The sequence below is a fragment of the Vigna umbellata genome, chromosome 4 (assembly GCF_029865625.1).
Source record: "Vigna umbellata cultivar VRB3 chromosome 4, Vumbellata_1.0, whole genome shotgun sequence".
In the NCBI taxonomy this organism is placed as follows: Eukaryota; Viridiplantae; Streptophyta; class Magnoliopsida; order Fabales; family Fabaceae; genus Vigna; species Vigna umbellata.
The window spans coordinates 59,046,381-59,060,051 of record NC_142168.1 but is presented as its reverse complement, the minus strand read 5'-3'; the positions used below and the strand labels follow the sequence as shown (position 1 = coordinate 59,060,051).

The 13,671-nt window shown below is 37.5% G+C and overlaps 1 protein-coding gene across 2 annotated transcripts; it reads right to left on the bottom strand.

Annotated features, from left to right (window-relative positions):
- Positions 1-636: 636 nt before the first annotated feature.
- LOC148200718 (uncharacterized) lies at positions 637-12,589 on the bottom strand. 2 transcript variants are annotated; one of them, XM_088112512.1, is made up of 12 exons: positions 12,498-12,589; positions 12,004-12,194; positions 11,629-11,724; positions 9,905-10,008; positions 3,671-3,849; positions 3,001-3,123; positions 2,822-2,910; positions 2,088-2,193; positions 1,652-1,749; positions 1,248-1,496; positions 1,070-1,153; positions 637-977 (listed from the first exon to the last, which is right to left on the bottom strand). In XM_088112512.1, exons 2-12 carry the CDS (start codon positions 12,127-12,129, stop codon positions 960-962), a joined length of 1,272 nt encoding a protein of 423 aa, XP_087968638.1. In that variant the 5' UTR covers positions 12,130-12,194; positions 12,498-12,589; the 3' UTR covers positions 637-959. The 2 variants fall into 2 exon arrangements, with proteins under 2 accessions (XP_087968638.1, XP_087968639.1); XM_088112513.1 differs by having other exon boundaries at positions 637-946.
- Between the last annotated feature and the right edge of the window lie 1,082 nt (positions 12,590-13,671).

Here is a 13,671-nt window from a genome sequence, read left to right as displayed (position 1 = left end):
AGAATTCTTTTTTCAACAATATAATCATTTGTCATCCCTAACAATAAAGTTATGGAATCTTCTATACTTTTGCGTACATAATTGAACCGCACGAGGATTTTTAGCTTTCAATTTAACCATCATTAATTTTCAAAAGAAAAATTCATGTTTATATTTAATACTAAAACAAATCTTTTCGACGGTTAGAGCTTTGAATGCACAACTGCAGAACATCTCAATCCTAAAGATCATTTTGAAAAAAGGTTTGTATGATGAGGAAAAATTTACAATAAAATTGGTTTTTTTCTTTTTCATTTAAAAAAATGAATGGTTTTCAGCTTAGCTTAGCTTTGTGTTAATATTCAAGATTTCCTAGTCAAGTTTTGAAAATACCCTCTCCTCCAAAAATAAATTGTCAATATTCCATACACATCAAAATTATTAATAAACTTCCAGTTATTTTTAAAGAATATATACTTTACATATTTGCCAGCTCTGATTTGACATATAATGAAACATGAAAGACTCCCAACAACCAAATGAATAGATTTCGTGTCCTCCGAAAAAACAAGCATTTCCATATTTCAGACACATTAAAACTATAAATATACTTCCCTTTTTTTTTTAAATATATTAGTAAATTACACTTTAGAAATATTTAACAAAATCAAAATTATAATATACAACTCACTAAAATCGACCTAGTTGTAGAGAATTTAAATAATTTACATCATATCCTAAGTTCAAACTTCATTTCAACAAAATAAACCAAATAAATGAATTTTGTATCTAAAGTTGAGGTTTTCTTGTTCTCTAGACCTTGCAACATCGTCATAGAAGTATTTTTCAAAGAGAAGGAAAAAATGAAAGAAAGAAAACAATGGTCTGTGAAGAGCAAGTGAAACCTCAGAAGCCATCATATAGTTGCAGGAGATCTATATTCTTATCTCTGTCATCACTTCTTGGTCTGCATGGAAAAACTACCAACCTTCACACATCTTTGTTGGAAGAAAAACAATAAAATGATTTAAATAACATTATGGGCCATAAGAGCTGATTTTTCTAAACAAAGACAAAGAATGGAACTTGCCTTGCTCAGGTATTTTTTCTGAATTTTCAGTGCTTCAGTGCATGCCTTTTTAGCATCAAGATTTGAGGTGATGTCACCCAAGATCTGAAGAGATAGTTTCATGTGAGATAGATGCAGAAACATATGCAACAACATTATGTATGAATCCATAAAGGGAGATGGAATCAGAGAGAAGAACCTTGACAACGTCATCAACACCCTTGGCTTCATTCAAAATCCGCCGATTCTTGATCTCAAGAACACTTGCAACAAGAAATACAGCCAGTGCACTATGTTCCTCTGTATAGCCAGTCTTCACATTTTTTCTCTCAAATTTTCCGTATTGCTTCAAAACTTTGTCATTTGCTGGTGAGGGACCTCTTGTTTTAGAATCTGGATCCTCATAATTTATGAAGATATTTGGGTTGTATTCCATGCCCCACATCAACTGGAAACAATCTATATTATGTCTCAACAATGAGCTATGAATGTGAAGTACTCTATCTCATCAAGAAATGCTGAGGAACCAGAAAAATGGTAGCTCTCAACTTTTAAAAGTGCATTTCTTGAGAAAAGTTATATTGTTGTTGAAACCATCCTTACCTCCCAAAGGTATAAAGTATCTGCAAAAGAAAATTCTCTTCGGAAAAGAACCATAAGCATCCGAAATGCAAAGAGATACTCTCCTCCATCTAAATCCTCTGAAAAATAAAAGATGAAGTTGAAATGAAAAAACAAAATTCTTGGTTCTTTCACATCGATATATAGAAGAATGCTTCATCATGCAATGTCTCCCTTCATTAGTCGTCCCCTTAACTCCATTGACAATGAATTTTAATAAAAATCAGACAGGTAACTCTACAGTTTTCTGTTCTTATGCAATCTCGGAATCATTGTCAAAGAAAAAAATATTTCAACAAACGTATACCATCTTGGATGCATTTGACGCTGAATCTGGTTCAAATATGAAGATAAAAGAATCTGAGATATGAAACTATAACTCAGCACGTTAGAAGCTTCCTAGAGAAGTTTTACGTACCAAGGTGATGATGAAGCTTAGGGTCAACTGTTTTTATTATCTGTGAGAGTGTAGCTAACTGAGATTGGACCCCCATTGAACTTGCACTGCACCTGAAGTTCTCTCTCTAATATGAAAACAATAGCAAGAATGTAATTGCAAGTGAAAAATACAAATTGAAAGCACACGAAAACAAAATTGACAGCAAGAGATAGACTATACTAAATATTATCCAAGTGAATCAGAAACACTTCTTTATTTGAACTAGCTACAGTAATATGTTCAACTGCAGTATAGTCAATTGATTTTCCACATTTGAGAAAGGACTGGGTACAAACACTAATAAAATAATGAATAAGCCACTACTTTTTCTTAAGGAATCAGTTCCCATCCCAACAGTAGTGAGTCTGTGTTCCAGGACTTAACATACACCTCTTTGTGCAACAAAAAATTCAGGAAATATCGAAATCATGTATGTGAACTGAATAGAACAGGAACGAAGTTAGAGAAATTCCATCCTTTTCTAGTCTCAACTCACCAACTTTAACAAAAAGTACCAAATAAGTTGTGAGAATAGCATCCCTGAGTACATGCACAAAAATGTACAAAAAATCAAAGCATGAAAAGAATCAGTCCGATGGACAATTAGGCATGTATTCACTAGATTGTGGTTGCCCATTATCGATTATCCAACCAAGAAATACATATAATTAGCACTTTTAGGCAATTTGTTTGAAGTATTATGTCTGTCTTACCATCCTTCGCATTGCACGGTCAAAGCACCAGTAGCAATCTGCTTCATTCTCAATAAGAATAATTATAGGTGAGCAAATATCATTCATTCCTGCAAAGAAAATAACCCTTTGAGAACGTCTGAGACTTCTCAAAGCCATTTCAGTTCAATATCTACAAATTGAGAACTATAACAATTCACCTTGTACATAACCAATATCATTGTCCAACCAAGCATAAACTGATAGCACATCCCAAAGTTTTGCTTGATTAACTTCACTTTCATAAAAGACAAGGGCCCGATCTGTTCGAACAACATCCAGGCCTACATTGCAAAACTAATCAATTGCTACCATGGCTGCTTGTTAGAACAAATTAATTATAAATAAACACAAGCAGACAATTTTTAAGCAAAATTAACAGCATATGACCTTGTTCTGTGAACACCATGGAACAGATGCCATTGACATCACAAGCCCAAGGCACATATTCTGCCTTAAATGGTATCCAAAATTTTCAGGTCGCTTTTCCATTTTAATGACTTCCAATTTTTGTTAATTAGCTGTATTTATGAAAGTATAAACTATATGTTCAGGATATTTGTCTTATTAGCATTGAAAATTTACTTGCTAACAAATTGTGTGAAAAGTACTGATAAAATTGTGGCCTTATTACACCCACAAAAAGAACACAACCCAAGCTTCTTTCATTGATCTATGAGACAACCTGAGTACATAAAGAGTTCCAACTTTTATGAATCCGCAAATTTATGACACTAGCTTTTCAGGTAGATGAAGTCCAAGAAGCAAAACTTTTGAACAAAACTAAAACCGAATAGAATGGAAAAAGTATTTGCAGAAGCAGTTACGTACCGATCTGATGTAATAACTGCAACCACTGCAAAACTTTCTTGTCTGAAGTCTGGACAGTTACCAAAGAAGGATCTATTATCTGACCATCATCATCAATGAGGGGTGTAGTAATAAATTTTCCAGAACCAATGACTGGGACCATCCTTTGACATTCAGCTTTCCACATATCATACTGCCCCCTGAGTAATAAATTTACAAAACATGTCATTCTGTTTATTTTCAATCAATGCAAAGAAGTCACCCAGTCTCGAGTCTAGATTATTTGGAAGATAAAGCAAACAAAACTAATCTTATTGTTCGTACATTACGAGGCACCAAGGCCAAGGATTAATAGGAAGCATGGCATCCAAGAGATAACAATTTTGGTCTCACAATTTTGATTAGAATAATAAAGTATGAAGATTTGGCTAAGTGCCGCAACTGCAATGGTAACAGTAGCAGTAATAGTGGTTATAAATGAAAACAAATGATAGGAAGCAGGTAGTCTATATAGCACAGCTTCGGACATGTCACAAACATGTGAAAATGGAGAAAAAAACAAGACACGGAGACACAGCACACACACAGAGACATCGCTGCAAGGAATAGTATGTTGCTAGTGGTGCTGTTATTGGGTCGGGTCACAACTGAGAGTAACTGATAAGGTTTTCTAAAGAACAAAACATTAAATGAAGACTCAAATGGAATATGGATGATTTTTATTTTCTGCAGAACAAGAAAATCAGTAAGATATGAATATCTCACTGCCCAGAGCCAAGCTCCTTAGAGAAACCAAGAATGGTTCCCTTTCCACTAAACCAAATAACCGTCCTCTCCCAAAACTTCACTGCCTGATTCTTTTTAAAACAATCACACCCCTTTCTCTCTCTTCTAACCAACCTATTCCTCCCTAGTGTGCCACGTCACCCTTCCTAGTCTTTTTTCTCTCATATACTCTACCCCATCTATTCTTGATCTTTTCTTCTTGGATCAAGGGCTCATTCAGCCCAATAAAGTTTGGGTCTGTATCAATACCCCTTTCTTGAAATAGAGCCTTGTCCTCAAGGCTAAATTCTGGAAATTGGCTTCGAATTATCACTTCATCTTCCCAAGTAGTTTCATCAACATTTTGTCCCTTCCAATGCACCAACAACTTGCTTCTTATTTTCACCCCTCTGTGTGATGTTCCGAGTCGCCAAGATCCCCTCGGGAACTAATAATTCCGCTCTGTCATCCTCCAACCCAGTAGGAATATGCTCCTCAACCTTATACTTACCCACAGCTCTTTTTAATAATGATACATGAAAAATAGGATGAATCTTTGAATTTGGTGGCAATTTCAGTCGATATGCCACTTCCCCAATTTTCTCCACAATCTCAAAAGGGCCATAATATCTAGCACTTAATTTTGGGTTGACTCTGTTCATGACAGACTGCTGCCTATTCAGTTTCAATTTTAAAAACACAAGATCACCCACAACAAAGTGTCTTTCCTTTCGATGCTTATTGGCTTGAGTTCTCATCCTGTCCTGGGCACGGAGCAAATGGGATTTTAGTTGCCTTAACACCTCATCCCTCTCTAAAAGATCTTTCTGGACAGCTTCAACTCTCTACTTCTCCTTGCACCACTTGCACAATCTTGGGGGGTGGTCTCCCATAGACAGCTTCAAAAGAAGTCATTCCTGTAGATCCATGATAAGTGGTGTTGAACCAAAACTCTGCCCAAGGCATCCAAAGCACCCACGTTTTGGGTTGGTCAGTGATAAAACACCTTAGATAAGTCTCCAAACACCTGTTTGTTACCTCAGTTTGTCCATCCGATTGCGGATGATAAGCTGTGCTCATTTGTAATTTGGTGCCTTGCATCTTAAAGAACTCTTTCCAAAACAAACTCTTGAATACTGGATCCCTATCACTCACCACAGAATTGGGAATCCCATGAAGCCTCACTACCTCCTTAACAAATATTTCAGCCAGAACCTTTGCAGTATAAGGATGTTTAAGGGCCACAAAATGACAGTATTTTGTTAAACGATCAACAACCACCAATATGGCTTCGAACCCTCTAGATCTTGGCAGTCCCGTAATGAAGTCAATACTTAGATCCTCCCAAATCCTTTTCAGAATTGGTAGTGGTTGTAGTAAACCACCAGGAGCTGTTGTGATGTATTTTTGCCTCTGACATGTGTCACAAGCTTGGACAAACTGTTGGACATCCTTTTTCATGCCTTTCCAATACAAGTTGGCTGCTAATCTCCTATATGTATGATAGAAACCTGAATGACCACCTTAGGGAGTAGCATGAAATTCTTCCAAGAACTTAGGAATCCAATCTGATTTTTCCGGAACAAGAAGGCGATTTTTATAGTATAATACTCCCTGCTTGTATTCGTAACCCGCATGAGCGTGCCCACCCTGTCCTGCCTTCACCTCTTCAATTATCTTCTTTAATTTATCATTAGCATGCACTTCGGCATTGAGTTCTTGCCAATCTAACCAGATTGGAAAATACACCATACTATTTATTTCCATTTCTTCTCTGCTACGAGACAAAGCATCGGCCCCCTGATTCTCTTTACCAGGCTTGTAAACAATCTCAAAATTATAGCCTAACAACTTTGCCAACCAGTTTTGCTGTGCCCCAGTAGTTATACGTTGCTGCATTAATTGTTTCAAACTCTTTTGATTTGAGAAAACAGTAAATTTTTTACCCAAAATATAAGGTCTCCAATGCTGTATTGCCAATGCTACCGCCATCAGTTCTCTCTCGTAGGCCGATTTTGTCAAATTACAAGGACTCAAAGCCTTGCTATAATACCGGTGCGGTGGTAATCCTTCGTTTAAGTTCTTCAAAGGCTTCTTGAGCCTTCTCATTCCAACCAAAACCATCTTTTTTAGTTAACTCTGTTAGGGCTTTGGCTACCTTACCATAATCCTTAATGAATTTACGGTAATAGCCTATAAGACCCAGAAAATCACGAACTCCCTTCACATTCTTAGGGACAGGCCACTCCATGACGCTGTTAATCTTGGCCGGGTCAACCGCAACTCCTTGTATTGAGATAATGTGCCCCAGATATTCAACACTTTCCTGCCCAAACATGCATTTTTCCTTGTTTGCAAATAACTGGTTAGTTCTCAACACTTCCAACACCCTTTCCAGTAATTGCAAATGTTCTTCCCAGCTACTACTGTATACGAGAATGTCATCAAAAAACACCAGTACTCCTTGCCGTAACAACGTACGAAAGACTTCATTCATGAGTGCTTGAAAGGTTGAAGGTGCATTCATTAATCCCAAGGGCATCACCAGGTATTCGTAATGACCCTCATGTGTTCTGAATGCAGTTTTTGGTATATCTTCCTCCTTCTTCCTAACTTGATGATAACCCGAACGAAGATCGAGTTTAGAGAAAAACCTGGCACCATGGAACTCATCCAACAATTCCTCGATAACCGGTATGGGAAATTTATCAGGGATAATGGCTTTATTCAATGCTCTATAATCAACACACATACGTCACTTGTTGTTTTTCTTTTTCACCAAAATTACGGGACTGGAATAAGCACTCTGGTTGTGCCGCACATAGCCCACCTCTATCAATTCTCACACTTGTTTCCCAATTTCATTCTACTGATGGTAAGCATAACGATAGGGTCTCACATTAATAGGTTCTTGTCCTGGTTTAATATTGATCCTGTGCTCCTTCATGCGTACAGGTGGCAGCCCTTTTGGTTCCTCAAACACCTCACTAAATTGCTGCAACATATTGTCCAGGACGCTCCTCTGCTCCGAGCTCATCCCATCATTCTCCGTTTTTCCTTGATCTTCCAATAAACCACAAACTGACATTACCAAGGAATTCCCATGAGGAACCCCTCTAAGCAACCTTTCACCTTGATTAGTTTGTACTTTCATAATCTGTTTTTTCCAATCCACTGTGGTTTCTCCCAACGTCGTTAACCACGACATTCCTAATATTATATCCATATCCTCCAAGTCAAAGAGAAATGCATCGATTTCAAATTCTCCCTCATCAAACCTTACCTTTATACCTCTACAAACACCTTGAGTTTTTAATTTGTGTCCATCTCCCATTAAAATCTTCATTTGTTTTGTCCTTTCCCACTTCCAACCCAACGCTTCAACAAGTCTCCTAGAAATAAAATTGTGGGTAGCACCACTATCTATCAAAAACAACATAGGAATCTCTCCAATCATTCCACGCAACTTCATTGTTTTCGGTTGATCATCATTGTCGCTCTCAATAGTACAGATATTTAATGTCGTGCACAAAGCTACAACCTCGTATTCCTCTTCATTGTTGTCGCTTTCCTCTTCTCTCTTGTCGCATTCGACTTGGATTTCCTCGTCAATCATGATGACCCGAAGCTGTTTCCCCGGGCATCGATGGAGGGGTCCAAATAACCCACGACATTTATAACACAAACCTTTTTGTTTTCTGTCCAAGAGATCCTGATAGGTGAGATGATTGGCTCCTCTATCTTTAGGTCTAGTTCTACTTTGCCCACCCCAATCTTTTTTTTCACTTGGGCCTGGTCCAATTCCTCCCCAATTGCCCCCATTCTGTTTTGGGCCAGTTTTACCCAACACACTAAAGACAAGTCGGTTTCTCAATTGGGTTTTACCATCACTACGTGGCTCACCTCTTCCCTGCCACATTTTGTTTCTCCCTGACATCTCCACATTAGTTGCACGAGCCACATTCATCATGCCCCCTAGAGAGAGGGTTTGCAACGTGTAAACTTCGGCGGTACTTGTGTAATCAAATATTCAAAACTTCTAATATAATCCTCCACACTTCCTGTTTGTTTCAGAGAAACCAATTGATCATAAACACTTCCTTCGCCCATTCCTCCATATCTCTCCAGCATCTCTCTTTTCAAATCTTCCCATGTTAACTCCTCATATTCATTCAACAGAGACTGAAAATAATGTATCGTGCTTCCTTCCATTCAGAGATGGGCAAGGTTTACACGAAGGGCTTCTCGTGTCCCTTGGACATTAAAATAAACCTCTGCCCTCGCAATCCACCCTGCGGGATCTTCACCGTGGAATGACGGCAACTCTATTTTCTTCATCGATTGGCGAAATTCCAACAAATCATCTCCGTCAAGTTGTTTCATACTTGGAAACACCTTCGGTATAACCTTTACCGAATTTGTTTTCTTCTGTTCCACCGACCCCTGTCCTTCGTCCTCGTTCTCTCTTCCCTTTGTAAATTCTGACATTAGGTTGAGCAACTTTGATTGATTCTCAGCTGCCTCCTTACGTAATATTGTGATCTGCTCAGCGGCGTCCTTACGAACATTCTCCAAATGGGTTTGGTTCTGCAACAATTGCGCAACTAGCTCCTCAACAATTGCCTTGAGTTTGGTCACTTCTCCCACAACGAACCCTACCTTTGTCTCATCATTCTCCTCAGCTACCGGTTCCCCTTGAGTATTGTTCTTCTTCAGTGGCATTGTGTGCAACTATCCAGCAGGTCGGACCAATGATAAAGTTTTTTAAAGAACAAAAAAAATTAAATGAAGACTCAAATGGAATATGGATGATTTTTATTTTCTGCACAACAAGAAAATTAGTAAGATATGAATGTCACTGCCCAGAGCCAAGCTCCTCAGAGAAACCAAGAATGGTTCCCTTTCCACTAAACAAAATAACCGTCCTCCCCCAAAACTTCACTGCCTGATTCTTTTTAAAACAACCATACCCCTTTCTCTCTCTTCTAACCAACCTATTCCTCTCTAGTGTGCCACGTCACCCTTCCCAGTCTTTTTTCTCCCATATACTCTACCCCATCTATTCTTGATCTTTTCTTCTTGGATCAAGGGCTCATTCAGCCCAATAAAGTTTGGGTCTGTATCAGTAACAGTCATAGCCTTGGCTGCTCCTAAGCCTTTCTTCTCTTTTGTGCCAAACTGATCAACAATACTTGAAAGCTGGAGTCAGCAAGAAAGCACTGCAGGCAGTGGCAATTGAAGTGTGGAGGAATTCATGGATGACAGCTAAGTATAGTCAGCTTATTTGATTTGTTTTAATTTCCAAATATGTTAGTCACAACAAAAGTGATAACATGATCCCTTTTCACAGGAAAAACAAGACAAAGTGAAAAGTGCACCAATAACATCAATTGTCTTAGAAGCAACACCAATTGCATTCCTAATGAACATAAGCCTGAATCCAGAAGAAGATGACAGGTTTTATAGAGAAACATTTAAAGGAAAATATACCTCCTGCGTTGCTTGAGCTCATTCCGTTCTTCAAGTGTACTGTTAGGATCATAGCAACCTAGCAAGAACTCCCACACTTCCCCTTTGATTGAAGGATGGACACCCTAAATAATTTATAGAAATAAGTGCAGGCACAAATCAGAAGGAATAAAACTTGATCAATTATATGATACTGAATTTAACTTTGTTGGTGTACATTGTATGAAAAATATCAAGCACTTGAAATGGTCATCACAAATAATCATCTTATGGTGTATCTTTTATGGAGAGTGTCTCAAAGGCATTTGAGAACAGGGAGGGGGGTGTCATCAACCAACTTATGCTCATAGGTACAAAACACATTAACGATTTTATACTTTGGCAACACTTCTAATAATTTTATTCTCAAGCAAGAGCGTCTGGGGCTTGAAGAATACAAATGCCTTGGCCAGATAAATGAATGATGACAACAGGGATAGAACTATAGCAATTAGGCATTTAGGTTCTAAGTGTTTCAAAAGGATAAATGATCCAGTAGTTTGATTTTAGCTGTTTTCAAGCCCTTGCCAATCACCGTGTGTGTCTTTAGCTTTAAAACAAATTAGCAAGTCGCAAATATGAGATCACAAGAAGTTGGCTTTGGGGCAGTGTAAATCTGTCGATTTGCTTCTCTACCCTGTTCCTTTTTCCCATGATAATGATGGACTTTGCAAACCTTTTTCTTTTGTATTAACTAATTTTTAAAAATTAATTTGAAGTTAAAATGAGCCTTTTTTGGTATACTTTATTTGACTATGGAACTTGGTGGCCTAAGGTAGTTTTAAAACTTTAAAAAATCTCATCTAAAACAGTCTAAAATTATAAATTTCACTAATTGATTATCAGAAAAACCCTAATTTTCCAAATACACACACAAACACACACAAACACACACGTATCTCCCTCTCTCTCTTCCCTTCTTCTGAGTTCCTAGGTCCAAAATAAAAACTCACCCTCTCTCTCTTCCCTTCTTCTGAGTTCCTAGGTCCAAAATAAAAACTCATACTATTTCATTGACTCAACAATAGTTGAGATGAGCATATTAAGTCTTGGGGACTTGTGAATGACACGTATAAAACATTGAAGACTTCACCAAGTCACATGTCTCAAGCTCATTTTGTTTTTGACTAATTGAGTTTGTGCATGCGTGATCAAATGTGCTGAGAATTATATTAGCCTACCTACTACAACAAGACTCATCATGCCATAAACTAACTCTTTGCAATGTTTAAACTATTGAGTTAAGATTTAAGGCATATTAATGGTTTTATGCTTTTTGTAACATTTCTAACCAAAATGTTAGGTTCTTTGAGGGGATACATAGAGGAGATTTGACACCAATAAACTATGAACAAACCCAAATAAGAGAGTAAGATACCAGTTAAAACCCAAAATCTCAAGACAATAAGTTTGTGGGTATTTTCTCTTTATATATTAATCTTCTTGTTCAGTTTTTCCCAGGATGGAACTCAAGCGTACACTTGACATAACAATTAAGTTTTTATATTATTGATACGGTCTCAAACTATAGGGAAAGGATCATGTAATCGAACTAGTGTTTTCAGAGTGATTGCAAATCCAAAAACAAACAGAGGCACAAAAATAGAGGCAGGAAGCTGAAAGAAAGATAGCTATTACTCATTAATCGTTATAGATAGATTCCGCAACAAAATTACAGCACTGTGCAAGTAAACAATAGAAATTACCCCTCGCTGAATTCGTCGTAGCACTTTTGCAATATCCAAGTGACCATCTGCAGAGAATGATGCTAGCCATCTTCTTTGACTTAGAGTTTTGCCAGCCTGTGGAAACAGAAAATGCAGTGTGTAAATCATAAGACTTTATTTTTCCTTTTGCAAAATTCCTAAACACCATCTATGTGGTATGCGTGGAAGAAACAGAAGCACACATTTCAATCTTGCGCTAGTATGAATGTGTGACACATCACATTCAAAGGGGTACCAAGTGCACAATCATTCCAAATGAAATTAATTGAATTGGTGTGCATTAGTGATCAAAATAAAATGACCATGCACTAAGAAGTGTACCAAGAAAGCATTGGTTGAGAAGCAAAAGCTCACCCTTGGTTTAAAACGAGGGGCGGGAACATCAGCTTGGCATTCTGGTCGAATGGGGTAGAAGGCATTCAACTCAGTAGTTCCAGCACTCTTCATAAGAACCCCAAACAGTCCCCCACAACCAATCATCCACCAACGCCAAGCTCTTCAATTCAAACTATTCCCTTACTAGAGACCCATCTCAGCATCAATTTCTGTTCATTGAAGAAACTCAACCCATCAAACAAAATTTAATTTTTTTTTCTTCATCGAAGGAAAATAAAAAGAAAGGGTCAAATCCACTTGGTTCGAAATCTTTCGACAAAAAATACCAAGTCAGGTGCCTTAAACTTGTCAAGTTGTCGGAAAAAACAAAATTTAAAAAAAAAATTACGTATCAAATCGTTTTTATTGGTAATACCGATAACGTATGGCTCGTCAAAGCAGGTCCTGGAAAATCCAGTTGGGGAAACGTTTGTGACGCAAATACAAAATCTTGAGCGAGGAAAAGGAAGTACCTTGGCATGATTGAAAGTGATCTATCAACGCGATGAGGTGAAGGTTGTGGAAGGAAGGTGCGAGAGATGGAATTGAAAGAAAGAGAGAAAAGTGGAGAACGGAATGTGTCGCAGGAAACGAAGGAGAGAGAAAGATGGAAAGCAATGAGTGTTGAATAGGATAATTCGCCCAATGACCAATGATTGTTGACGAGGAAAGGGAAGAGAAGACTATATATATATATATATATATATATATATATATATATAGAAATTTTAGGTGGGTAACTGTTTGTATATTCATTATGTATATTTGTTAGTGATATAATATTTGTCTATATATATCTTATGTGTAAATGTTTCGTTCATATAATAAAATATAATGTTTTTCTTTTTCCTCTTCTCTCTCTTTCCTCTTAGATAGTATCAAGAGCTGATCTAAGTTCTTCCATGGCTTCCGTTCTTTTCTTCTTCAGCCTTCACTCTGAAAATGTTATTTCTTCTTCTTCCTTTCCACCTCATACTCTGAAAATGCACTCTGGTAACAAGTTCTTGCCACCGTGAAAGGTCTAAACCTGACCAAATTCTTGGAAGGTCATGATATTCCCTTCCAATTTCTCACTCCCAAGGATGCGATTTCTAACAGCATCACTCCAAATTTTCTAAACTATGATCAACAAGATCAATTGCTTGTTGCCTAGCTCCTAGCTTCTGTGCCCCTTCTCACAAAAATGGTTTATCTTTCTTGATAACAAAAAGATTGTTGACACCTTCGCTGCTATTGGTTCTCTGATTAATTACCACTAATGATCGTATTAAAGCCATTCTAGATGGTTAATATGACAGTTTTATAACTTCTATTCTATCTCTCATTGATTCACACACGGTTGAAGAGATTGAATCTTTACTATTGTCACGAGAAAAATGTTTTGACAAACAAAAGATCAACAATGATAATATTCCTCTCCAAGCTTATCTCACCTCTGGGCCTTCGTCTTCAAACAACAACTACAACTCAAAGAACAAAGCTTTTCATTGTCTGCACATTAAAAATTGTCTCCACAGCTGAGCCTCAATGCAAGGAACTGAGCCATGGAAGAAATCCTCCGGTGAAAGAAACCTAAATTGATTAAATCCGGAGAGCTTAAACATCGTGAGGAAGAGCTAAGCCCAAAGGGGTTTTAGGAAGGAAAAC

What these genes read in the sequence shown, in the direction of transcription:
- LOC148200718 (XM_088112512.1), bottom strand. Translation starts at nt 12,129, where the DNA reads ATGATTGGTTGTGGGGGACTGTTTGGGGTTCTTATGAAGAGTGCTGGA. An exon ending in ACCGTGCAATGCGAAGGATG is followed by an intron (nt 2,194 to 2,821) that starts GTAAGACAGACA and finishes TTTTCATATTAG; the next exon opens with AGAGAGAACTTCAGGTGCAG. An exon ending in ATACTTTATACCTTTGGGAG is followed by an intron (nt 1,497 to 1,651) that starts GTAAGGATGGTT and finishes GATTGTTTCCAG; the next exon opens with TTGATGTGGGGCATGGAATA.